General features: G+C 43.6%; 3 protein-coding genes across 4 annotated transcripts in view; 2 read left to right on the forward strand and 1 right to left on the reverse strand.

The window, feature by feature from the left end:
* POLR3E (RNA polymerase III subunit E) overlaps window positions 1–5,108 on the forward strand; it is an 18,896-nt gene extending 13,788 nt beyond the window's left edge. The window contains exons 17-19 of the mRNA XM_015821158.2: window positions 1,892–1,969; window positions 2,732–2,857; window positions 4,682–5,108. Of these exons, the coding sequence (XP_015676644.1) occupies window positions 1,892–1,969; window positions 2,732–2,857; window positions 4,682–4,747 (270 nt within the window). The 3' untranslated portion in view covers window positions 4,748–5,108. The remainder of the gene's footprint in view (window positions 1–1,891; window positions 1,970–2,731; window positions 2,858–4,681) is intronic.
* A 1,745-nt stretch (window positions 5,109–6,853) lies between these two features.
* On the reverse strand, window positions 6,854–17,257 carry CDR2 (cerebellar degeneration related protein 2). Of its 2 annotated transcripts, XM_015821147.1 has the most exons (6): window positions 17,179–17,257; window positions 11,824–11,936; window positions 10,530–10,678; window positions 9,727–9,891; window positions 8,793–9,166; window positions 8,312–8,493 (listed from the first exon to the last, which is right to left on the reverse strand). In XM_015821147.1, exons 1-6 carry the CDS (start codon window positions 17,255–17,257, stop codon window positions 8,453–8,455), a joined length of 921 nt encoding a protein of 306 aa, XP_015676633.1. In that variant the 3' UTR covers window positions 8,312–8,452. The 2 variants fall into 2 exon arrangements, with proteins under 2 accessions (XP_015676632.1, XP_015676633.1); XM_015821146.1 differs by having other exon boundaries at window positions 6,854–9,166.
* A 358-nt stretch (window positions 17,258–17,615) lies between these two features.
* Window positions 17,616–26,183, forward strand: LOC107292091 (transmembrane protein 180). Its single transcript, XM_015821148.1, has 7 exons — window positions 17,616–17,633; window positions 20,978–21,158; window positions 22,112–22,849; window positions 23,618–23,772; window positions 23,929–24,012; window positions 24,144–24,287; window positions 25,076–26,183. The coding sequence occupies exons 2-7, from the start codon at window positions 21,006–21,008 to the stop codon at window positions 25,203–25,205; spliced, it is 1,404 nt and encodes a 467-aa protein (XP_015676634.1). The 5' UTR covers window positions 17,616–17,633; window positions 20,978–21,005; the 3' UTR covers window positions 25,206–26,183.
* Window positions 26,184–26,628: the final 445 nt, after the last annotated feature.

Genomic DNA, 26,628 nt, shown 5'->3' on the forward strand with positions numbered 1-26,628 from the left:
TTTCACACTTATAACCGTTGCAGCATCCCTGTGGTCACGTGATCAAAATTCAGATGCTTGGCAACTGGCATGTACTTACGACGGTTTGCAATGTGCTGGGGTCACGTGATCTCCTTTTGTGACCTTCCGACAAGCAAAGTCCACTTCACAACTGTGGCAAGCGAGGTCGTAAAGCTCACTTGACCAATGTCTCACTTAGTGACATAAACTTGGGCTCAATTGTGGTCATAATTTGAGGACTTCCTGTATTTTTTTTTCTGTCCAATCCACCCTGAAGATAAGAAAACTCTGGGGGTAGAGGTTTTGCCCTGACGTGCTATGTTTTCTAAATACAGTTACAGTATATACAGCGTATCAGTTAAGCGTTTCAGGATCTGAGATCCAGCCAAATATGGAAGCAGCTAGAGGATTACACTACTTAAAAAGATGAGAAATAAGAAGCTGAGCTGCTTTGTTTGTTCCATGAAGCCTCTCTGCTTGAGTTCCTGGAATTTCCTGGAGTCGTTTTTGTTTGCAAGGGGGAAAAAAAAAACCAACAGTCTCCAAATCTTGTTTGCCTGGCTGGAAGGGCTGTTGAGCAGACAGGGTGTGATCTGTAACAGGACTTCAGCAAAATAAACAGGAATAAACTTTTAAGGCAGTGATATGTCAGAAGTGAAGGCATTTTCATTTCTGAGTCAACAGTTTTGAACCGTGCAAATTTCCAAGCTGGGATACATTTCTGTGCCCTGTAACAATAGATTACAATAATGCTGTTGATGTTTGCTTGCAAGCTCGGTTTACAATTGCAAATATCCTTAAAAAAAAAAAATCTTGCACCAAGCAACTGCAAAACAAGATTTTCTGCTTTTTTGGGGGGGGGGGGCAGGCTTCTTTTACCGTGTCTGATTATGCATGCCGGGCTGTCAAACGAAGCCATGATTAGGACGAAGACTTCAGATGGGCTGAGTATCATGTATAATGAACTACACATGATGCCCATATTTAAGTTTGCAACTTTGCTTAAAACTCTCCATCTTGCTGGCTGACTGGCTCGGGCGAATGACAAGCTATCATTTTGCCAGTTGGTGGTATTCTGCCACAAATGACGGTTGCCTGAAAAAAGATAGTTTGTTTGCCGAGTCGAGATGTAGTTGGAAACATCGTAAACTTCCGGTTTTTAAAGCAAATCGCTGATTTGTTAAGCGGGAGGTGACTTTGTTCAGCCTGTTTGTGGAAATAACTCAGGTTATTGCTGCAGGGTTTTAATTTTGAAGAGGTCTTTGGTGGAAAATATGATGGGTTGGAAATGACAAAAATTAAAGCTTCCCATCTCTTCTTCCCCTGAATAGGAAAAAAAAAAATACATTTCCGACAGGTTCTATTGTGTCTTTAGGAGATCCGAACTTAAAGTGCAAATTTGGTATCCAGGTTGCTCCAGATCAGTGGTTCTCAACCTGTGGGTCGGGACCCCATTTGGGGTCGATCGACCATTTCACGGGGGTCGCCAAGCAAGGCTGTCCGCCATTTTTTTTGTCCGCCATTTTTTTCCCCTTTTCCAGCGGGTGCCTTACCTCCCTTGGGCTGGGCCAGCTGGTGGTCGGCCTGCTCCGTCTCTGCTGCTTGCCAGCTACACCTCGGCCGGCGCAGGGGGCAGAACCACGCATGCGTGGCGCTCCCGGGCAGGGAAAGTCCTCGACTTACGACCGGTTGGGTAGTCCTCGACTTACGACCGGTTTAGTCCTCGACTTACGACCGGTTTAGTCCTCGATTTACGACCGGTTGGGGTCGCGGCATTAAAAAGGTTGAGAACCACTGCTCCAGATGAACAAGATCCCTACTTGTTCCTTCTTCTGTGTGTGTGTGTGTGTTTAGCCCTGTCAATCCAGGAATTATAATCTTCTGTTTTTAGTTTCCCCCGCAGATGACAGCGTTGCCCAACGAACAGAAAGTGTTTGCGCTTTGGGAAGCTGGCGATGTTTACGATCAGGTAGGCAAGAAAAGAACTAAGATTGTCCTGGCAAAGATGCCCGTTCAAACTTGCACGTTAGAGTGTCTTCCAAGTAGGAATAGGATGCTCTCACCTACAGTAGTGGCCAAAATTGTGGAAGCCTTTTGGGAAAAGTGTACAGTAGAAATGCCACCTTTGGTTAAGTTTCCACCAATTGTTGTTCTAATTTCTTTATCACTGTAGCCTGGTTCACTTAATGACACTATTTTACATCGCTTTCTGGGCGACCAGTCAACTCTTTGCACCATGACTTTAATTTTATTACGTTTTACAAGCTCACTCAATGAAAGAACACCAAAAAAAAAACCCAACTAACTTGATAGTGATCCCATAACACACTGACAAATGTCGTCCTCTCAGCTTCAATACTGGACAGGACATCAATAACTGAATCCTACTGTGATCTGATTGGCTCATTGCCAAAACAAGATGTGCTGTTTTAAAAAGGGAGAAACAAAATACTGGCAAAAATTGGGAGAGCTATTGGGAACTTCAGAACAGGGACAGGCGTAGTACTGGCAGCCTGGTGTTTGCACAGCCACAATACAAGGTGTACAAACGTGAGGCTGTTCTATTTCTCTGGGATTCTGCTGCTTAAGCAGAAGCCCGATCACCCAAATTCAGGCTAAATTAACAAGTAAATTCAGCAAATGAAACCAACGGCGCTTTCTATGAACTCTGGTTTGATATTTCTCCCGCTTTACTTCATATTTTTCTTGCTGTTTCTCTCCTTTTCTCAAGCACCGGCAAATTTTGCTTGAAATCTTTTCCAAAAACTACCGTGTGCGTCGAAACGTCATCCAGAACCGACTGGCCCGGGAGTACGGCGAAGATCTAGACAAACAGGAGGTGGATAAAGTTTTGAAGGTAAAGTTTGACATGTGCTTAAAGCAGCGTCCACAATTGAAACCGGTTGGATCCTGTTCAACTATTGATTGGATTAAGTGGTGTGAAGTCATTGTGGACTCTTCAACCATCACATAGATCGGCCTTTCTGTTGTGGATGCAGAACTTAAATCTTTGTGAGGAGCTGTGTATATACCTGCACATCTACTTATCATTCTGAACGAGACAACAGGTGTGTGTGTGTGTGTTCAGGGAAAGTGATAGCCCAAGGAAAGTTCTCACAGGACACACTGCCTTTTAAGTCCACCCGTTCTCCTGATTCTCTTGCGTAACAGACTGCCAGTTTACCTGAAGGCGTTGGGAGCATTTAATTAAATTTTTCTATATTTGCTGGGTGAAGCAACTCAGAAGCTGCCCTGGGTTGCACTCCTAAAAAGCATCGGTGTTCCCAATCCTCTGGGTTGACCTAACTCACAAAGTTGTGGCATCGGCCTGCTAGTTTAGGGGTGGCCTGTGAGAATCAGCTCCTTGCTTCCCCAGTAGTTTTTCTCTCCACCGAACAATAGAAGAAAAGTGGAAAAAGAAGAGCAGGGAGAGATGGAAAGAGTACAGGTTGTCCTCACCTTAACAGCCGTTCACTTAGGGAACCGTTTGAAATTACAATGGCATTGAACCGTTGACTTAACGCCAGTCCTCACACTTATGACCGTTGCAGCATTCCCCCCCCCCATAATCTCGTGATCAGAATTCAGGACCTTGGCAACCTGGCACGTGGTTACAACGGTTGCAGTGACCTGGGATCACATGATCACCATTTGTGACCTTCCCAACTGGCTTCCGACAAGCAAAGTCAAGGTGTGTGTGTGTGTGTGCGTGCGTGCGTGCGTGCGTGCGAGACTGGCTTAATGAAGGGGTCTTCAAACTTGGTCCTTTTGTGGCTTGTGGACTTCAACTCCCAGAATTCCTCAGCCAGCATACCTGTGTGGTATTTATATGGTGCCTAGTTAGCTGTGTCTTTTTAGTTGTTGAATCTGGATTGTCCTTCCGATCTGTATGCTCTCTAGAACCAAAAGTCAGCGATTTAGGGAGGGTTTGAGAGACAGCAGAGCCCAGATGTTTGAAAAAAAACAACAGCAGGCATGTGTTCTCTGTTTGCTTTCATCTATAGACACTGTGTTAATTATTTAATAGCAATTAGCAACTTCCTTGCTTTTTTGGGGGGGGTGGGGGAGGAACCTGTCATTACGCTTCCATGCAGGTAGGGAACGAAAAGCACTGTGTTTTCAGATTTTTTTTTCCGGAGGTGGGAAATGAGATCACATCAAATCCCCTTGGAAATGTTTGAATGAGGCTTGTTTGCTGTCACTGAGGATCCCAGGCCTTGCTTTGATGGCACCATAATATTTTGTTTTGTATATTCCAGGGGTAGGCAAGCTTAGCTCTTTTATGACTCGTGGACTTCAACTCCCAGAACTCCTGAGCCAGCGTGGCTCAGCATGGAAACCTCTCCCTTTCCCCTCAGCATGGCTGGCTCAGGAATTCTGGGAGTTGAAGTCCACAAGTCACAAAAGGGCCAAGTTTGAAGACCCCTGTACTAGAACTAGATCAGATTTATCCCTGGCTGCATTTTGGAAGCCTCCTGAAGCCAGGACGTACCTTCCTTCAAGGTTGTGGGTTATCTAATTTGCAACAGAAACCGTGCATGAAATCTCTGTTATTTTTGAAAAACCATGAATGCTAGCTGGGTTCAACTCTTGTTTTCCCCACCCATGGCTTCTGTTGCTTCAGGGCAAGCTCGGTTGATTGCCAGCAGAACCTCTGACCACCTTCTTCCTTTTCCTGCAGGATTGTTGTGTAAGTCAAGGAGGCATGTGGTATCTCAAAGGGACAGTCCAGCAGCCAAGCTCTTGACGATGGGAGTCACTTTCATTGCATCCTTTTTCGATCCCAGGATGGGCAAAAAGAAACCAGAAGGGTAGGAAAGGAAAACAGCTTGATCCTTTCAAAGCCTTCCAGATGGAAGACCTACCAGAGGTGGCCCTGCTAGCTGCTTGCAACGGCATCCAAACCACTAATCTTGAACGGACAGCGGATCTGTATGTCCCCCTAGATTAAAATCTGGATCCCTAATATAAAATATATATATATTTCTCAATCTTACTAGAAGCAACCACGAAATGAACAATCCTTATGGGGGCTGAACTGTCAGCAGATCATGATCTAACGGTTCATTTTATAACGAAGGCCAATAAATTTCGAGTTTGCAGGAGGAGATCTGGATTTTATTTTTATCTTTACACGCTTGCAGACTCATCCTTGCCCCGTCTCTGAGGTTTCTTTGTGTAACTGTGGCCACCTGTCGGAGGGCAGGGCATAGATTGACTGGGTTCCAAGTTACATAAAATTGCGGGATCCCAACCAAAAACTGCTAACTCGTTTAAAGTTTCCCGTTTCCTTTTCAAAGGATGGCTTTGTTCAGATTTAACAATGCAAGCCAGGTCTTCATTGCGGCTAAACCCGCTTGTATATTTTCCCAGTTTTTATTCTGTAACGAAGCAGGTGGAATTCTCGCTTTGCACAGGTTGGGCAAAAAGATACTTCGAGGAAGCTGGCATAGGGACCGAAAATGTTGGCATATCATCTGTCAGGAAACAAGTAATCAGACACCCCCACACACCCCTTAACCCATTTTGCAGGTTGAAATGGAACACGGGTGCTGTGTATCTTGAAGAACATGGAAGACAAATGGAAACCATAGGTAGTTCCAGGTATACGTCCTGCAATTATGGCTGTAAGTTGCAATAATCATGAGACAGGTGTTTTTATGGCCTCTTTTTTGCAGTGGTGGTTAAAGAAACCCCACAGTTGTTAACCTTGTTAACCAAACCCACTGTTTGCTATGGGACGTTTGCTGGAAATATCACAAGCTGCAGTCGTGTGACTGCAGGGGCCCCAGATGTCAGAACTTAAAAGTCCAAGTCCTAACTTCAAACAGTTGCTAAATGAGTGGTCGTTAAGTCGAGGACTACCTGTATGGAAGTCTTTTAAAAACTTGAGTTTTAAATGGGTCTTTTTGCAACACGATCCACATATTTTCAAACTAGAACATGTGGCCATTGGACACAATAAACATCTAGGTAGCCCATTTGCATAGGAAGGACACATTAATTTGTGTTACGTAGGCATGGATGTAATCAGTTCCTGCCCTTTTGGGGGGCATCAGCTTTAAAACCAAAACCTCATTCTGGCTTTTTAATTTGATTTATAGCCCGTGGTGATCAACCTGTGAATCAAACACCTCTTTGGGTAACTTTAGAAGGTGTGAAATTGTTAATAGTTGCCATAATTCATCCAAAACAAACTTACAGTCCTGGGAAATCCTTAACAACTCCCTCCCCCCAGAGAAACTGCCCCATCTTTCAACTCCAAAGTTCTACTGAAACAGTCAAGACTTAATAGCGTCATGGAACACCATAAGAACGGAGAACATTCCAATCTCCAGGGACATCTTACTGCAAGGAAGGGGCCACACTAAAAGATCCACTTCCAAAATCCCACTGATGCTCTGACTTCATGAAGCTCAAAGCCCAATCTTGAATTCCATCAGATGGATGGAGGTGGTCCCAAACCATGAAGGGCCTTCAAGAAAGGAACTTCAAGAAGACAACATCAGAAGTCAGCTAGTATTCCATGAGTTCATTCAACCAGTATCTATAACTACTTGAACCTCGGTGTTCTGGGGTCAGCTGCAATTTCCAGATATACTTCAAGAGGACACCCCACCCCCCCAATGAAGGACACTGCAGAAGTCCAAATGAGACAGGTGTAACTATGAGCAGGGCCTCCCAACCCAGGAAAAGTAAGTGATGCACCATCTCTTTCAGCAGGAGTTGTGAATACAGAAGGACACCCTCTCTTTAATATACCACACGCCTATAGTCATCAACAAGATTGCTACACTTCTACTGCACCCTTCCCTTTGGCTGAAGTCGGAAGCACATAAAATGCACAAACTTAATTGCAGAAAGGATTTATTTGCTCTTTGCTAAACACCGACAAGACCAAAACAACTGGTAAATGGAAATACACCATGTGGCAGAGTGAGTTTCCACCTGGAACCTCTTAATCAAAGTCGTACAAGCCACCCTCAGTAGGTAAGGCAGATGCGTTTGTAACAGCAGCCAAGAGTTTAAAACTGCAGTTGTGGGTTTGTTTTTTCTTTCAGGCAGCTCAAGTTTTTTTTCCAATTAGGAATGCAATATGAAACGGATCCCTTTTGTTTGGGGAAAAACAAGTCACCTTTTGTAATGCTGGTTCGCAGCTTACCTATTCCTATATATTTTGAGAGAACTATTGAACTTTGTACTCTAATTTTTCTTAAAAACTCAACTAAGGTTTAAGGAGCTTTAAATGCTCAGCTGACGTTCCCGGGAGTTTCTTCTAACAAAAAAATAGCAAATGCTTGCTTTAAAACACTCAAGAGTTATTGGACTTTGCAATAGACGCGAGTTTCTGCAGGAGGTTTAAAAGGGTGAAATATTATCACAGCCTAATTTGGCCCTTTCTACACCTAGCATAATTGCTGGTATGATAATAGGTGACTTCGTGGCTTAAGCTGATGCAGGGCCTTATCAATCTGGCCTCCAGTTGACTTGTGGGGTAGACCATTTTCAGAAAATCAAATCCTTGAAGACACGTTGGAAGGTTTTAAGTTAAAGTGAAATTGGGGGCTCTTGCTTTTAATTTTGCTCTATGCTAATCAGTTTACTTTTTATAGGGAGGCTGTTTTGTAATATTCAGTCTTCCAATGAAGCAGAAGGTTGATGCAGTGGCACCAGGAGTTTGATTAGCCAAGTTATACACACCCCTACATTTCTCCAATCCTTGAATTCAGTTTTTTGCTCGTTTAAATGAGAGGCCACGCTGGATTTCAAAATAAGACAACGGCAGCCCAAGCCTATCAAATAGTAACAGATCTGTCAAGATTCCCTGGCTTAGGGAACATCAGAGTGCACCATGTTTTAACGGCTTGCTTGCAGTTATATATATATGACAATGGCACACTAGCAAAAATCATCTATATTTTGGTTTATTCCAACCCAGGTTAAGCTCAGGAGAGCTGTCATTCTATGATAACAATCTTCTCTGTGGTTCTTGTTTCTACAACGCATCAAACTTTTTCAACAGAACGAGGACGGTTAATAAGAGTTGTGCAATCAAATTAATTTGCAAAGTGGTTGCCAGGGACTCGCCCTCCAGGGGGAAACTTGGTTCAGGGCGAGATGGAATCAACCGGATTCCGACTCTGTAGACCGAATCAAATGGATCCAACCCATTTTACAGAAAATCTGCCGACCGTGAGCCAAGTTGCATTCCCTAAGGAATATTAGAAGGGTTGGTTGCATCATGAAAAAAAAAATATTTTTCAACCCCCACCATCGTACCCATACTTTTTAAGGACATTGAGAAGAGAAAGGCTTATATTTTGCCCGATGTTCATCAATTTCCTTTCTAGTTTCCTCAATGCGATTAAAGATTTCCTTGAAGAGAAGTTTATATTCAGGGGAAGCATTGGAAGAAAAGTTGGCTGAATCGGCAGTCGGGGAACCGGGCTCCCTAAGACCCTCCTCCAGGGGTACTCTCCCACCATGGACATCCTTGGGACGCTGTTTTGAGGTCTGCACAGCCTTGTGGTCCAGCAGTTCTTTGTCCGTTTGACACTTCTGCAGCAGCTCTTCGTACTTGACCTTCAAAGCGTTGTATTGGGCGTCAACCTCGTTGAGTAGGGAAACACCCCGTTGCTTCACGGCTTCCGCCCTCCTGATGCAGGTCTCTTCGTGGCCTTTGAAGAGGTCCTCGCCTGCCGTGCCGCCGCTGAGCCAGCCCTCGCTGCTGCTTCTTTTGAGGGACCGTTTCTCAAGTTCAGGAAGGATGAAGGACATCCCGTCCCAAGGACCTTGGCTGAGTTCTCTTTCTAAGGGGTCTTTGAGAGAAACGAAAAAAGACTCCGGGGGCAGTTGCTCCATCCCGTTCGGACAAGGGTTCCCAGAATGAAAGAGCTGCTTCATTTCAGCCACTTCTATCTCCAGTTCCTCCACTCTGGCCTGGTATAGATGGTTGTCCACCAGCCGTTGCTCCAGATCCGTGTTTTCCTTCAGCAGAAAACTGTACTCTTCCTCCATAGAAAACCTTTTTTCCTTCTCCAAGTTGAGTTGAGTTTGTAAGAGAGTTACGGCCTTCTTCAAATTCTGGTTTTCCTCTTCGGCGGGACTTAGTTGACTATCCATTGATATAATCTTTTCGGCAAATATATGGTCATAGACGAAATATCTAGGGGTACACAGAAAGAGAGAAGAAATATGCTTAGTGTGTGTTGTCCAATCAATCCTGTTTCCCATTGCATATCAAAACACCAGTCATATGGATGCATCACATCTGGAAGAAACTGCCCCAAAGTTTAAGACTTGGGTGTCTTTGTCTAGAACAGGCGTAGGCAACCTTGGCTCTTTTATGACTCGTGGACTTCAACTCCCAGAATTCCTGAGCCAGCGTGGGGAACTTTGGCCCCCTTCATGACTCGTGGACTTCAACTCCCAGAATTCCTGAGCCAGCATGGCTCAGCTTGGAAACCTCTCCCTTTCCCCTCAGCATGGCTGGCTCAGGAATTCTGGGAGTTGAAGTCCACGAGTCATAAAAGAGCCAAGGTTGCCTACCCCTGCTCTAGAATATTCGTTAAGCATGTTAAACATCAGTTTTCAATCCAAGCATGCTATGGCTTCCTTGTATGAAAAGAAACCATTGGGAATTTTTGGCTGAAAGATACCACGTGAGATCAATATTAATTTTCAATATTCTCCTCCACATTGTTGATTGGTGAGTTTGCTACTTACTTGCGGAGATCATACAGTTCTTTCAGGCATGGAAAACTCTGGACCGATTTCGGCTGCTCAGGTCTTTCGTAATTTACATGGCTTTGCCCGGAGGTCTTCAACTCTTCCACCTGCCTCTGCAGTTCATCAATGTGAGTCTGGAGGTTATCAATGGTTTCCGTGAGGCTAAAAGGAAGTTTAGAAAGCACATGAAGCAGCATGGACAGAGCTGTCAAACTCCCTTCAGGTATCTGAGATGGTTGCACTTGCTCAAAGTGTAGAATTTGATGTTCTGACTCTCCCACAACCACCAGCTAACAAAAGGTCCTGTGAACATCACATCTGATGGATCTGATAAAGTCGTCATTGCATTGCTCTCCAATTAGTTTTTTGCCATGCATCTGATGAAATAGCCCAGTGTTTCTCAACCTTGACAATTTTAAGGCATGTGGACTTCAATTCCCAGAATTCCACAGCCAGCATTGCTGGCTGTGGAATTCTGGGAGTTGAAGTCCACATGCCTTAAAATTGTCAAGGTTGAGAAACACTGAAATAGCCACAGCTCACGAAAACTCAGGCCTTCTATAACACAATTTCTTAGTCAGAAAAAGGGCCTCCAGGTTTCTCCAAGGTTTTTTTTTGGGGGGGGGAGGGAGAAAAGGAGCTTCATGGGGGGGGGGAGCAAGCAAGCAAGCCTACAATCCATTCCATCACTCAACCTCCTGCTTAGATAATCCTCTTGATAAAACTGGACAAGGTCCGCGATGAGCCCATTCATAATAACCTGGCAGATAAAGGGACGTTATACCAGCCAACTTAATTACCTTCCTATCTTTTGCTGGGAGGCTCTGCTGTCAGAAATCAGTTTTTGATTGGCATCTTCTAGATCTCGAGCCGTGATGTCCAGCTGTTCGTAGACCTTGGCGTGCTGATCGTTCATTTGACGGAGGAGGTCCACCTGCTTGGTGAGATACTGCAAAATGAAAACAGATAACACGTGTTAAACCAGCAGCTCCAGAGGGACTTTCCAATACGGAGAATTGCCTAATTTTAAGACTCGGGATATGCTCTGGGAAAATGCATACTGAAGGAGGAGAAATTAAGGTCAGGATCCAAAATGAAGGCATCACGAATCCATCATCAAGGAGGTTTGGAGGTGTTCGCCCCGACTGTTTCCTTCTCCCCTTTTCCACTGCATGTAAATCTTTTTAGAAATGAGATGGTTTGAACTTGCTGGTCAAAGATCCTTGGGACACACCAGTTGCTTCTTAAGCCCAGACTGGACAATGTATAGTCATTGCTAAATTCAATCGTAGATGACCCAATTAATATGAGCGGCAGTCAACAATATTTGGACAGCATTTCTAGTGTTCGCTTTCCAAAACAATTCTAGTGTTTATTTCCCCAATAACTGCTGATGTATCCCAAGATGTGATCTTAAAGAAATGTTTGTAAATCATAAAGATATTTATCTCATTTATGTGATAAATATATCATCACGCCGTTGGTTATCGCTAAAGTATTGCCTCAACTCTTGGAAAAATGAGTTATTCAGGGACACTCTCTCTTACCTTCTCCAAATATTCTCGCTTGATTGAAAGCTATTTGAAATACTTAGCAGGATTCCTCTTAATTCCCCAAATCCTTCTTTTCCAACTGGTTAAAAACAGCTTCGAAAGAAGCTTGAGCTGAAATCCGCTGAGGTAAGAATGTTAATCGTTCTGTTTTAAAGCTGCTTGACTGCGGGGGCGTTTTAGTACCAAACTATGAATTTCTATTTGTTTCTCCTGCTGAAAACATCACTACCCTTCAGTCTGTGTCATTAGTATGTGGTGTTGTTTTATTAGCAAGAAAAGTTTCAATTGCCAAAGAGGTGATGGAAACAAGGCATTAAAATCTACAGCTTTTTCAACAACCTACACGGCTTTCAGTCAACACCCCAAGCTGAAAGTAAACCACACGGTAACTCAAATGCAACGTGTTGACTCAGCTCCTGATGTTCTCCACTTTAAGAATCTTGGTGCAAAACGTGGTTCGTTGGCCTGCCTCTCCAAACCTCTACATCAGAGCAGAAAAAAAGGAAGGCTGAAGGGGTATATAATTCAATATTGTAGTCACCTCTATTTCCTGCAGTTGCTCCTGGTTGGTGGAGTACATCTGTTGCAGAGAGGATTCTAATTCCGTGTTTCGGTCCAAAAGGGTCTTCCCCAGTTCAGCAGCCAGATGAAGATCTATAAACAAATTGTGGGTATAACTTTATTTAATGCACCACCTTGTTTTAATGCCCTGTACAGGCATTAAAAATAATCAAGTAGCATATAAAGGTTTGCTTCATTCATGGAGATTAATGGCCCACTTTAGAATCTTTAGAAACCAAAATTGCTTTATTATCTAAAGCTTAATCTATGCTTCTTACTTTGCCCTTCAGCGCCTCAATGAAATGTTAAAAGGTGCAGAGTTAGTGAAGTCCTTTTCAGGGAAGATTTTGAAAACAGATGCATCTATTTTTTACCCATTTCTTTTGTATTCAATTAACCAAACTACAACGAATTAACAGCCACAAAGGAAGGAAACGAACAAGATCACATTTTACTGCATGGCCCTTAAAACGCACGGTTTCAAAACACTGCTTTTGTTCCTTGCCTCAATGTTTGGTGTTAATGCTGGCTTGGTCCCAGAGAATGCAAGTTATTTTTAAACAGGCCAACTTTGCTGGTATTAAGTTGGTACAAGTTTCATCATGCAAAGAACTGGCAGATTGCAAAAAGGGTGCTAAGTATCTAAGACGTAAGGAGCTTAAAACCTTTCCCATTAACTGTGTAGCATACAGAAGAGCTTATTTCACTTGACCTGTGGTGAAATTCATTCAAAAGGTTGTCATGTTGACAAATAGTACAACAGAATGACAATCTCTTGGAGAAACTAAACACACCGCAGAACGTCTGTAACACCTGTACACATCCTTTGTGCTTAATTTTAAGCTCTCCATTTGCTCTGTTTGGGTTAAAACTTTTGCATTTGAAGTTAAGATGTTTTAGAAAAAAGCTCACTGGTGCTACAAAAACTGCTACAACTTTTGACAATTTGAAATAGAAAAAAAAATACATGTTGACTGGAAATCAAACATAAGGGACATCAAACCTTAAAATGTACCGATCCATTGTAATTTCTCTATTTCTGTCATGGTTCCGCTGCTAACATCGGATGTTTTTGCTTTGACAATTACACTGATCAGTGTAAAAAATGCTAGGAATTAAGTTTGGGCTTCCTAAAATGTTCGGAGACCCCAAACTGCTTCTGCCTAGGACAATTTCTCTTCTTCTGGTGACTACAAGCTATGTTTCTTGATCTCAGAAGTACTGTGAAACTATCCTTGACGCTTTTTTGCAAAACCTTCCGTCTAGAATTTGGTGTAATCTTTTCCAACAATCGGCAGAATTGTCAGGAATACAGATGGTGACGTTAGTCCAGGCTTAATAGTTCAAAGTTCATTACTTGCGTATCTATAACTTCCACGCTATTATATTCTACTGTCTCTACCCAGCAACAATCAAAGTCTACAAGCTGCAAGGCATCGTTTTCTTGCATCAAACGATCCGAGTAAGGACAGGTAGATTTCAAATGTGTTCAGTGGCCCGATTTTACGACCTCGCTTGCCACAATTGTGAAGTGACTCGCTGCAGTTGCTCAATTAGTAACACGGTTGTTAAATGAAACTGTGGCTTCCCCGTGGTTTTTGCTTGTCAGAAGGTCGCAAAAGGAGATCACGTGACCCTGGGACCCTGCAAACCGTCATAAATACAGTACGAGCCAGTTGCCAACGTCTGAATTTCAATCATGTGACCAGGAGGATGCTTCAATCAGAAATAAACCGTTTGGCAGTGGTTTGCAATAGCTTGGAAACCATAACTATAGGGTGATGGTTTGGAAAATTAATCATAAGTGCCAGAGTGCAACCTTAAACAGCATTAACAGTCTGGAACAATTAGGCCAAAGTTCAGAGTACCGTACAGTAAAAGAAATCAGGTTTGCAATGTTAAGTGTTGTGAAGGAAACAGTGTGCACGATTATTGATAAATTTCTACCTGTCAGATAATATAATCTTCTAGCTGAATATGCAATTTGGATGTTGCAACCCATGCAATATTTCTAACTGGCCATCTTAAGCAACACAATAGTCCCACAATTATTGTGAATTTGTTTTTTTAAAAAATATGAAAATATGCCTTTTCCAGACCTGAAACTGACTTGAAACGGCAGGATGTGACAACAGCTGCATTTTCATTGCATCCAAAGCCAAGAAATCAGGGCTGGGACTCATAATTTAAAAACCCAGTGCCATGCAACAATTTAGAGAATAAAAACCTTGGATTAAATGAATCTATGTCTCAGATGTTGCATCATCAATCAAGAGAGCCAGGAAAAGGGAAAAGTTTGAGCCCTATTTGAAGAAAGTCCTTTATATAAAGCATTTCATGAACAATGTATTATCTCAAATTAAAGCTATGCCTTTTAAATGACGGGCTGTTGTCAAAAGTGAAGGAGAGATGTTTTCAGATCAGCTATACACCTTTGAAGGACAGGTAAGAATATTTCCCTTCAATAATATTTCAATATTTTTCCAGCATCCAAAAGCAGACAGACATCGGATAATACAGAAAGGCGAAATATAATTTGTTTTTGGTCCTTAAACAGAACTAAATACGGAGCAGAGTCACCAGTATTGTACAAAAAGCACTTACCGTACTTTCTTTATCTGCACCACAACTTTATCTGTGAAGTCTCTGGACTTCACACCCAATTCCTGTCTCTCCTCTATACTGTATGTACCATCAGAGTAACTATGGCACACCCAAACACAATCGTTTGAAAAGCTGTAAATTCTACAATAAATTCTCCCCCTCCATCCTATGGAACATGAGATAACCCTAATTGTAAATTTAAAAACAGTAATATAAGACATGTCTATGGAGATTCTCAATCATCCAGGTCATGGTTGAAGAACTGAACTAAAGAAACTTCTTGGATGAGAAATGTTTCAAGGGAAAAAAAGTACCCAAGAAAATCCAGTAATAAGAGATCTTTATTTATTTATTGCATTGCTTATTTGCCATTTAACCTAAAATCGGATACTCTACCCGCCCCTAACTCAAAGCAAGCTCTCTTTGCATACCTGTGCTAAATTGTGGGAATATCCCATAGAGCTAAACGTCCACTGATCTGTGGCTTTCCAGAAGCCTTATCCTTCTTTTGGAAACTGTCTTTTGTAGGGTTTAGCTCTATTACTCCCAAGCAAGGATTAGTATTCTGGTTGAATTATGGATTTAGTTCCCAAATTAAACACGGCAAGGACTCAGGCTTAGCTATCTTTAATTGCATTTAAAAGTCTTTCCTTAAGCTTTCAAAGAACCTATTTTCAAGGGCAGCGTTTTTCAACCTCAGCAACTTTTTAGAGGGTTGGAATTTTACTTCTCGAATTCCTCAGCCAGCATACTGGCTGGGAAAATTTTGGGAGTTTGATGTCTACACATTTTAAGGTTGCTGAGGTTTAAGGTCTTCTGCCCAGGTTATTTATTCTTTGTAAAGCCCACTTCTTTTCCTAAAGCGCTTTCTATTCTTCCCTAGCCTACCTTCCCGTTTCTTCCTCCTTTTCCACCAAGCATCCATCCATCATTTCTCCCGTAAAGAGGCTTCACAGCTATTATCCCTCCTCTATTCATTGTCCTCCTCCCAGCGCTCTCACTTTTGGGCTCCCTCCCTGCCATTCTCCTTTCAACTCCCGTCAGCTCTTTCAGGATTCGCCTTTCCCCCTTTATCCACGGTGAAATGCCTTTTTATAAGGCAGAGGTGCCATTTGATTCTCCGTGGGCTGTTATTATGAATGGAATAATAGAGTAGGGGATGGGATGAAGGAACAAAGCGGGGCAGGACAGATGCGGGTGGAAGGAAGGAAGGAAGGAAGGAAGGAAGGAAGGAAGGAAGGAAGGAAGGAAGGAGAGAGAAAGGGAGGGGGAAGGAAAGAGAAAGGGAGGGAGGGGACTGATGAAGGGAAGAAAGGAAGGAGAAGGGAGAAGAAAACGGATAAGGTTAATGGATGGAAGGAAGGGCAGAAGGGAGAAGAGTGGTAAAGGAAGGAAGGAAGGAAGGAAGGAAGGAAGGAAGGAGAAAGGGAGGGGGAAGGAAGGAGAAAGGGAGGGAGGGGACTGATGAAGAGAAGAAAGGAAGGAGAAGGGAGAAGAAAACGGATAAGGTTAATGGATGGAAGAAAGGGCAGAAGGGAGAAGAGTGGTGAAGGAAGGAAGGAAGGAAGGAAGGAAGGAAGGAAGGAAGGGTCTTGCTGGGGATGATGGAATTCCTTTCAGCAGAAAGGAGGGGAGGATGCTAGCACAGGTGAGCAGGAAGAATTAGACAAAGCCAATCTCCTAAGGAAGGAGGGAGGAGTGGAAGCGGGTGCGAAACACCCCCCCCCATTAAAGAGGCAGTTAAGAGGTCACCTCTGCCAGCCCTAACCCGGCATGCTGCAGCTTCCCAATCCCACCCAGCTGGGGAGGATGGGGACCGGAGTAGAGGGAAGGCAGGGAACTCTCTACAGCTGGAAGCCACCCCACCCACCCGCCCACCCTCCCTGCCCCTCCCCTGTGGATTAGCCAGGAAGTGATGGGAGTGGGGTCCCTTGGCTGGTGGAGCTCACTGGGATGATGGGGAGCCTTCCATGCGGGATAACAGGGATAATAGAGTTCCACCCTACACCTCTTTCCCCCCCCCCCAAGACTAGAGGATGGTGGCTAAAAGGTAGAGTTGCGTTGGCTGGGGATAATAGGGAGTGTAGTCTGAATGGGAAGGGGGAGGATAATAGGCACTGGCGTTCCAAACCCTCCGCTCCAGCAGATGGTGGGGTTGGGTTAGTTGGGGACAATAGGAACTGGAGTCCAGGAGAGGAGAGGAGAGAAGTAGGAGGATAATAGGCACTGGAGTCCCCCCCCCACCAGCCAAAGAGAACGCTGGCTGGAAGATGGGACTGCGTCGGTTGGGGATAATGGGGCCTTGATCTCAGCGAGGATAGGAGATGGAAAGAGGGAGGATGATAGGCGCTGGAGTTCCCCCCCCCCCCCAGCCAAAGAGAACGCTGGCTAGAAGGTTGGGGATAATGGTGAGTGTAGTCCAGGGCTTGAACTCAGCGAGGAGAGGATGGGAAGGCGGAGGATAATAGGCGCTGGAGTCCCCCCCACCACCAGCAGCCAAAGAGAACGCTGTCTGAAAGACGGGACTGCGTCGGTTGGGGATAATGGGGAGTGTAGTCCAGACCTTGATCTCAGCGAGGACAGGAGATGGGAAGGGGGAGGATAATAGGCTCTGGAGTCCGCCCCCCCATCCCACCAGCCAAAGAGAACGCTGGCCAGAAGGCGGGGCTGCGCCGGCTGGGGATGATGGGGAGTGTAGTCCGAAGTCTCGGGCTCAGCGGGGCTGGCTCACCTTGCTGCAGGTCCTGCTGGTCGTACCACGGCTCATCCTCGCGGATCTCGAACTCCTCCACCAGACTGTCGGTGAGCATCGCGCCGCCGCCGCCGCTGCCGCCACTCACCGTCCCTGCGGGCGCCGGGCTGCGCGCCGCCTTTAAAGCCGCCCCCGAGCGCCTCCGAGCGCCTCCGGACTCTCCCGAGCGCCGCGCCCCGCCCCTCCCGGAGGGCTCGGGGGGCGTGTCCACGAGGGCGAGCGAGGCAACGTGGCAAGGACGCCGGCCGCGATTCAAAAGCAAGGAACCCACGCCGGCAGCAGCCAGTAGCGCGCCTCCTCCGCCGGGCGCCCGACCAATGGCGAGCTTAGGGCTCCCGCGCGGGCCAATGGCAACCGATCCGCGGGGAGAGGGGGGGCGAAAACAAGACCCGCCCTCCGAGCTTTTTTCTGCGCTGCCCGAGGCCGGAGTGCGGGTCAGTGCGGCGTCGCCTGGAGGCGGGGAGGGGGCGGGCGCCGTTGCTAGGCGTCGCGAGGGGGCGGTTGCTAAGGGGAGCGCATGGCGGGGCCTTCGGCGGGTCCGGTCGCCTTGAAGGAAGTTGCGGAGGGGACACGGGCAGGGCGGCCGTGGGAATGGTGACGGGAGAGGGCAGGAAGTAGGTGGGCTGACCGGGGGGGGCGGGAATTAGACCCCCCGTTATAAAGCAGGGGGACGGCAGCAAACGGGGGCACAAAAGGAAAAGGTCCTGCTGACCATGATTACTGTGATATATTGGGCAACCCTTTATCTGAAATGGTAATAGGGTCTCCTGCTTGAGCAGGGGGTTGGACTAGATGATCTCTGAGGTCCCTTCCACCTCTCTTATTCTATGATTCTGTAAGGATCTCCTGCTTAAGCAGGGGGGTGGACTACAAGACCTCTGAGGTCCCTCCCACCTCTGTTATTCTATCATTCTGTAAAGGTCTCCTGCTTGAGCAGAGGGGTGGACTAGAAGACCTTTGAGGTCCCTTCCAACTCGCTTCCGTTTCTGTTCTGAATCCCGCCTGGCACTGCAGGGTCTGGTAAATGCAGAATTCCACCTTTCACAGCGCTCCTCCGTTTATGACCCGCAACAGAGCCCAAAATTTCCTTTGCTAAGCGAGACAGTTCTTACGTGGGTTTTGCCCCATGTTATGACCTTTCCTGCCACAGTTGTTAAGTGAACCACTGCAGTTAAGATAGTAAGACGGTTGTTAAGTGAATCGGGCTTCCCCCATTGACTTTGCTGGTCAGGAGGTCGCCAAAGGGGATCACACAATCCCAGGGATACCGCAACTGTCATAAATATGAGGCAGTTGCCAAACGTCTGAATTTTGATCACATGACCCAGGGGATGCTGCAACGGTTGTAAGAGTGAAAAATGACCATAAATCGCTTATTTCAGTGCTCTGTAATATTGAGCATCCACTAAATCAATGGCTGCAAGTCAAAAACACCTATAATAGCTATTTTAATAACCAGATTCTGGCTTTTTGGCCATTCTGCTGTGGCTTCCTTTTCACAGCATATCTGAAGAGCACCAGGAACTTTTCACTCAGAAATGGTTTTCTGGCTAAAACTCTCATTTGCCCCATCAGTCTTTCTCAGGGTGTCCCCACGACCCTCTCTGGGCTTTATGGAATCATAGTCATTTGCCAGCCTAGGTTGAAAAGTCATACTATATTAAAATCCCATCTAACAATCCTCAGAAACTGTAGTAGCAGCAGCCGCGTCGAGTTTAATTTTTAATATAGTAAATATTGATATAAACCATACCAACCAATGCTTTCTTGGGGCCCTTCGTAATTTTTAAAAATGGCCAAGAGTTCTGAAAAAATTACAGGGTGCTTCAATATCTTTTGAAATCGGCTGTCGTCCACCCAAGTTTTTCAAGTCATAAATATTTAAGGCTTTTAAAAGTGTGTATGAGCAATGACAAACATCTCCAGATGGAGTCTAATCAATATTTTAAAAACATGGGTTGTCCCTGTTTGCTGGTTAGAGCAAGAAACCACAATCGTCTTGTGTTAGCATTTTGGAGACGGGAGAATTATTTATTTTATGCTATATGCAAAGACCCAAACTTGCTTCCTTATCCACTCTTTAAATAGGGGGCTGTTTGGTGCCCTTTTACAGCAATAAAGGGGCATTTGTTTTTGAAAACGTGAAGCGTTGGTCCTGTAGAAATCTTGCATTGATTGGACAAGGCACTAAGAATATATCCATGAGAATATATGAGCAAGAAAACGTGCCATATAACTAGATTTTATTGTGCTATGAGCCAAGATGTGGGATTGGACCAGGGATGGGAGGTGGGCCTTACAGGCAGACAGCAACCCCTATTCTCTGTGTTACATGCCATTCATTCTTATTCTTACCCCAGGCATTAATTGCATCAATCTTGGGATTGTTTTGAAATAAATATTAATAAGGGACAGTGCTCCTCTCTCCGATTAACCGATTTTAGCTTGCTTTTGTAACATATTGTACAAGTAGGTGGATTAAATATCTCCTTTTACATGTGTTTTTAAAAATTTGTAGCTCTGTTTAATTGTAGTTTTTTTATTTTTGGTTTATTAAAATTTGATTATTTTTTTAAATGTAGGTGAAAGGGAGGGGCAGGCTCTTTTGTGCTCCTTCTGTATGATCTCAGTTGGAAAGCAAGAGAGGTCCTTTTTTTCCCTCCGGATCCATGAAGGTCAATGCTCTTTATTTTCTGTTGTTAAATCTTTTCCAATTGCTAAGCTCCCTTGCTAGTCATGGTTAAATGTAGGTGAGAAAATGTTGCCCTCTAGCGGGTCATGTGAACTATATTCTAATTAAAAGAAGATTTATATTCTCTGTCAGCATTTACCTTTGTTCGGGCACACTGTCGTCCTTTTAGCTAATTTAATAAATGTTTCTATGTGCTAGCTGAGGATGAAAAGTTCTGATTTGTAACATGCTCAATTTCTGCCATATATTAAAACATAATGAAATAGGATTAACACCCACCGTCTTATTCTAGCCTTTATATATTATTTATTATTCAAATGTACATAAGTCGCCCATCTTTTGTTCTTTTCATTTGCTACCCTCACGTATATTGGCCAAACTCCCAACCTACTCTCACTTGTTCTTCTTCATTATTATACATGCAAATGATAAATAAATCCTTTCTGAACTTATTCATTGCCAAATTACAATTAATATATAGTACAGCCCTTCTAAAAAATTTTTAATTCCTTTCCCACAGAGAAAGGGAAACACCCTGTGCAGCTGATAGTTGCAAAATAATTTCTTTTAAAAAAATCAGCACAGTGCATTAGATAATACAAAACATTTTTTCATCCTAAACTCATCAGATTAACAGGATCAGATCCTTGTGTTTTAAATATACCGTATACATATTGTATAGCATACTTTGTGAAATCAGTGAAAGAGTTGGATCAAAGTTTACCAGTGGATCCAAATCCGAAAGCATAAAACTGCTCTTTTAAATGGTCTGATGATATTAATTAACCTTTGTGTTGTTTCCCAAGAGCAACGCTTCTGTGATTTGTTCCAGTGCAAACATACAGCGGTGTTTAAGACTTTGATGTCATGTTTGCGTTATGTTTTAATCATCCACGGATTGTCTCGTTAAGTCCCATCAAATATTGCACAAAAATGTCCTAAATTTCACAAAATTATGATTATGCTGTAAACCGAGGTTCATTCTTAACTCTGATTCCAGCTGTACATAGGTTTTTAAAAATTAGAAAGCTGTGCTGTGAGAATTGCAAGCTATTTTTTCCAACAATTATTATTTCTGTTCCACAGGGAAGAAGAATAACATCACAGTAATAAAATGAAGACTTTCTTAAGACTTCACCCTAATGCTCTTGCCTATTCGATGACCACATTAGGCGCCGGAATGATGAACAGCATCTTCAATTTCTATTATGTTAAACTCTTTTTAAACAAGTACAAGATCTCAGAAACGGCATTCCATCAAGGGCAGGTAACAGCACTTACTATTCATGTAGTTATTTGCATTTTGTTTCCAAGTAGGTTGTGTTTTTACATCCAAAAGGAACAGCTTGTGATGAGACCTATTGTACAAAGGTAGCAGCCATACATTGTTGTCATTAGTAAAAAACCGACATTGTAACCCGAATGCTTTGCTGCTGGCTTGAAATTCAGCAGGAGACCTGGTGTTTGAGAGTGATTTTGGTATCCAGGTAGCCTGGAATTACCGCTATACGTCACGCCAGTCATTAAGTGGGTCATCACATCATCACGCCCGAACTTACTAGCTTTTTTGCAGCGTTCCTTAAATGAATGCTGCCGTCGTAAGTGTGAATTCATTGTTCACTATGGGCACATTTTTGCTGAAAACTAGAAGGGCTGGTTTCCGTCAAAACTGTTGGAAAACACACTCACGTGACCACGGGACACTGCAAATGCTTATAAATGCAGCTGTGTTGCCAAGGGCACAAAGTGCAGTCACATCTGGGGGGACGGGGCAATCACCAGAACTTTGGATTCAGATCAAAAGTCCCCTTTTTCAGGTAGGTTGTAAGTTTGTTAATTTATTACAGGGCTCTTCAAACTTGGCCCTTTTATGACTTGTGGACTTCAACTCCCAGAATTCCTCAGCCAGGCACGCGTGCCTGGCTGAGGAATCCTGGGAGTTAAAGTCCACAAGTCATAAAAGGGCCAAGTTTGAAGAGCCCTGGTTTATTATGAAACGTGTTTGCTGTCCGTCTTGTGTCGAACGACTCTGAGCAGCTTACAGCCTAAAAACGTTTTTTTAAAAAATTAAAATCATCAGATGCAAAATGACAAAGTAGATAAATGAAGTCTGAACGAGTCGTTAAGGCGAGGATTACCTGTATGGGGCATCCTTTGGATTTTGTGAATGTCCAGTCTTGCTTGCTGGGGAAAAGCTGACCGGTCCCTGTTTGCTCCTAGGTGGTTTTCATGATCTGGAATGCCGTCAATGACCCCCTCTTTGGGTACCTCCAGGACAACTCTCAAGTCCCCTGCTGCTCCCGCCGTCAATTTTCGATTTTGTACGGTGCTCCCTTGTACGCCCTGGCCTTCCTTCTCCCGTGGTTTCCGTGGAAACAATACGAGGAAGGCGACTGGCTCTGTGGGCTGCATCTGATTGTGGCCTTGTGCGCCTTCGACGGCCTGCTCACGTTCGTCTTGCTGGCGCAGTGCGCCCTTTTCGCCGAAATCTCCACCCGCCACGAGAGCCGCCTCCAGCTGATTAAGTACAGCCAGGTGGCCAGCTTGGTTGGGTCGACCAGCATCCTGTTCTGTGGCTTGATCTCTGCCAACATGGAGCGCTTTGCCTACTTCCAGGCCTTCGCGGTGCTGGTAGCGGTGATTGCGACGGCTTGCATGTCCTACACCGGCTTCTACAGCACGACTCAGTACGAGCAAAGGGAACCCCTGATGGAGGGGCCTGATCCAGAAAGCGCCAAGGTCCCCCCTCTCTCTTGGTCCTCGGTGTTCTCGTTGACCTGCCAGATCTTGACTCAGAAAAACTTCCTGTTTTTTGTCCTCATGAACTTTTTCCAAGTCTTCCACTTAGCCTTCTGCAGCAATTTCATGATGATCTTTGCAGATAATCTCATCCCCAACGGAGTCCTTTCTTCCTCCATCAGAAGCCTTATGTACGGGGCAGGTTTCATTTGTCCACAAGTAAGCAGAAAACTGTGTGTTCTTTTCCTCATTTTTTTTAAAATGTTTTGAGTCCTAACATATTTTAAGTTATACTTCTTGCTGGGAAAAAGTTAGGGAAGATCTTGGAGAAAAATATGATCCGGGATCAAAGATTGGGCACTGCTGATTTCAGCCAAAATTGCCTGACTTTTGCATACCGCGTATCTTGGTACTTAACTGTTTTGAAACACGTCAAATTTGGTACTCAACACATTTTGATGCGGACATTTTGTCCCAGTACTCATCATTTGTTTGGTATTCGACCCACAAACTAGAACTTGTCGATGTTGATTGCCTTGTGACTCACCACATTATTCCTTATGGGGAAAATTTGTGTGTTATTCATCGTACCTCCTGGAACCAATTCATGATGAGTACTGATTTAATTAATGGAAGGTTTTTTTCACTTGTTCCCAGCACAAAATGCGACTGGTTTGTACACATCTATAGCATATGTACACCAGTAAATAATTCTACATACTTGTTTTGAACACAGCCTGTGTCAAAATATAAGGAATAGTTTCCAAAAAGCATTTTTGTGGAAATTTTGTTTTCTGCTTTGATAAACTCCATCATGACGATAGGATTTGAGAGTTGCCCCTTCAGATACAGCACCACTGGCCTGTTTGCTTTCAACGTATGGTTTCTTTCCCTATTTTTAACTTTTTTAAAAAAAAAGTCTACATGCAATTCAACTACGATTTTAATATAGTTCTCTCTCTTTTTTTTATTCCTGTTGTATTTCAGTGCCTTGTGCTCATCAGTCAGCCCTTGTTGGTAAAATTTGGTTATTACAAGATTGTCTTATTTTCTTTCTACCTGGAAGGAATAGCTGCAATTCTCATGCTTGCTCTGGGTCGAGAATATTACTACTTACTGGCTATTTATCTCACGGTCAACATGTAAGTAAATATTTATCATCAATTTTTTTAGGGGCTGAAAAATACCGCCGGCAGTTGTAGGCTGCCAGAATGGGGGAGACCCAAAAGATATACTTGATGGTAATGGACAAACTTGACTTGTGCAGGCTAATTCACCAGATTATTTTGTTTCGTCAGGGTGATCGTTCAAGCATCCTTCAGTTTGTTTAATTTACCATTGGCCGATATTGTTGATGCAGATTTAAAGAAACATAAACGAAGGCGAGTACTGTGCCCCCACCTTTCAAATGAAGCAATGGGTATCATTGCCTTTCTGACTTAACACGTGGATATTAAAGGCTAAACTGTTTACATAATTATGTCCGGTAACCCTGGCCTGTTTCATATTTCAGATCTCCACTCTCGTCGATGGTCTTTGGAACCAATGCTCTCTTCACAAAACCAGCTCAGTCCTTAGCTCCTATGCTTGTGGTTTCGGTACTAAATCAATTTGGCTATGCAGATCTGAATAGTAAAGCCGTCGATCCTGATTCACCGTAAGTGGCCGGTTATTATTAAAGTCAACCCCGTGCATCTGCCTAAAAGAGTTCAGTTTTACAGGAAGTCGTCAATTGATGAGCACAGCTGGCACCAGAATTTCCATTGCTAAAGCAAGGGGGTTGTGAAGTTAGTCACACCCAATTTTACGACCCTTTTTTTGCTGCAGTTGTTAAGGGAATCACACAGTCATTAAGCGAATCTGGCTTCCCCTGTTGACTTTGCTTGTTGGAAACGGTCTGGGATGGCGGTCACGTGACCCTGGGACTCTGCTTGCCACTTGCCAAGCATCCAAATTTTGAACACGCAACTACGGGCGATGCTGTGACAGTCGTAAGAGCAAGGGCTGTTTATAAGTCACTTTTTTTCAGCGCCATTGTAAATGCAAGTGGTCTCTAAGTGAAGAACTGTTAAGTCAAGGCCTACCTGTGTGGTTTTTTTTACACACATAGTATGACTCTTGATTCACATCAGACCACCTGTTTGATGGAATGGATCGCAGTTCTGCGTGCAATGATCAACTAGAGTTGAAGGTGACAAATTTTTGGCTTTGCTGCAAAAGATGAACTGCCCTTAGGAAGAGGACTGTTTGGGATGGGTTGCCTGGGTAATCGATATGTAAAATCAATAGTGCAATTTCTGAATGGCTTAGAAAGCAGAGTTCTGAATGCAAGCAAAAGACAGTAAGATCATTCTGAAGAGTGAAAAATAAATCAGTACAGGATAGGCTGTAAGTGATACTTGGTCCTATAATCCCGGTGAAAAATTGTAAAATGTTTTCTCCTAGTCTCTACTTAGGCCTCCAAGATGCCATGTTCTACATGATCTGTCTGGTCCCTCTTTGCATTGCGGCGATACAGATCCTGACCTGGACCCCCTTTTCCATCCAGAATACTCATCTGACGCCGATACTCTGAACTGTAAATGGGGAGCCTTGCTGAACGGTGTTTAATTGACAGGTGTCAATGGGCAAGCAAGCACACTGGATTTTCCTAACTCTCTGAACCAGCCAATCAAATGCAGCCTGTGCCATTTTGTGATCATCTGTAGTTTTAAATCTTTACCATACTTTTATTGTGAAGTAGGAATCTTGTTTTTAGTTCCATTGATATACCAGGTAAATGGAGACAAATGAAACCTTGAAGGTAAACTGGATGCATACTCTTTAAGTTTTTATCCCACCTTAACACTCAAGGGATAAATAAAATGCCTCCTTTTAAGGCCAGAGAGAGAGAGAGAGAGAGAGAGAGAAATGAAAATAACCGCAGGATGGGGCATCTAAATACCATTCCACCATGAATGGTTGTTTGAAGCAGACAAGGAAATCTGGAGGGCTGCATAACTAGGTAAACTAAGCCTGACAATATCATAGAAGCTGCTGCTTTATAGAGAGAGCAGTACTGATATGTTTTATGTTCCAAAGGGCAGTGGTGATTTGCCACATCACAATGTAGTTTTGTCAGTAGTGGCCAAGTGGGAACTGTAGCAGCACCTGGTGGAAAAATTGACGTGAATGGCAGAAGTTTTTGTAGAAACCTGATGGAAAGGCTTAAAAGCAGAAGGAAAGCTTGCTTTCTCAAAACTTTTTCTCAAGCTGTCAAACTTAAAATTGAGTTTCCAGAGTCATAGGAAAAATATCTGTTGGGAAAATAGGCCTGGGGTTTCTTAAATGCCACGCCAATAATCGTTGTGTTTACTTATATCATCAGATTTCTGTATTTGTATTTGATTTTTTTTCCTGCCTTATTTTAAAATGGGATTTGGGATTTCTTTTTATACAAGTCTTCCATTTTTACTTTTTCAATAGTATTTGTAATGAACGGAAAACAAATTTTGCTTGATAGGGTGAAGTCTGAATTACGCCAGAATAAATTGTACCATCCTTTGCCCAATGGATTATCGTGTTACTTATTCTTGTAATGTATATATGCAAGCCAACTCTTTTTTTTTCTTTTCATTCTTATTACAATATTAGAGGAAGGAATTTCTTAGAAAAACTAAGTTGGGCTTTAGCTTTTTTTTTCTTATGTTGAACTAGTTCTGGTCTATCAAATTCTTTGGCTGTTCCAGGCCAGTGGCTTTCCCTCTCCTTTTAATACATTATCCTAAAAGTTTTTAATCTAGTAAACCCTTAATGCCTTTTATTATGAATTAACCTACAGTATAATGGTTCTAAATGGATTGCATTTTTAAATTCTTAATTACTTGCTGCTGTTGGATATATTATAGGAAATTTAATGCAACTGGCTTTTATAGGTGATATTTTTGATGGAGTGTAAGTTGTATAAACACTGTTCTTCTTTCCTGCTTGCTTGGTAAACTGGAAGAACTGGTAACAGA

The sequence above is a fragment of the Protobothrops mucrosquamatus genome, unplaced genomic scaffold (genome assembly GCF_001527695.2).
Source record: "Protobothrops mucrosquamatus isolate PMUCROS unplaced genomic scaffold, P.Mucros_1.0 scaffold1264, whole genome shotgun sequence".
Classification (NCBI taxonomy): domain Eukaryota; kingdom Metazoa; phylum Chordata; class Lepidosauria; order Squamata; family Viperidae; genus Protobothrops; species Protobothrops mucrosquamatus.

What these genes read in the sequence shown, in the direction of transcription:
- CDR2 (XM_015821146.1), bottom strand. Translation starts at nt 17,257, where the DNA reads ATGCTCACCGACAGTCTGGTGGAGGAGTTCGAGATCCGCGAGGATGAG. An exon ending in AGCAACTGCAGGAAATAGAG is followed by an intron (nt 10,679 to 11,823) that starts GTGACTACAATA and finishes TTCATTTTGCAG; the next exon opens with TATCTCACCAAGCAGGTGGA. An exon ending in GAACTGTATGATCTCCGCAA is followed by an intron (nt 9,167 to 9,726) that starts GTAAGTAGCAAA and finishes GTGTACCCCTAG; the next exon opens with ATATTTCGTCTATGACCATA.
- LOC107292091 (XM_015821148.1), top strand. Translation starts at nt 21,006, where the DNA reads ATGAAGACTTTCTTAAGACTTCACCCTAATGCTCTTGCCTATTCGATG. An exon ending in CAGGTTTCATTTGTCCACAA is followed by an intron (nt 22,850 to 23,617) that starts GTAAGCAGAAAA and finishes GTTGTATTTCAG; the next exon opens with TGCCTTGTGCTCATCAGTCA. An exon ending in GCCGTCGATCCTGATTCACC is followed by an intron (nt 24,288 to 25,075) that starts GTAAGTGGCCGG and finishes GTTTTCTCCTAG; the next exon opens with TCTCTACTTAGGCCTCCAAG.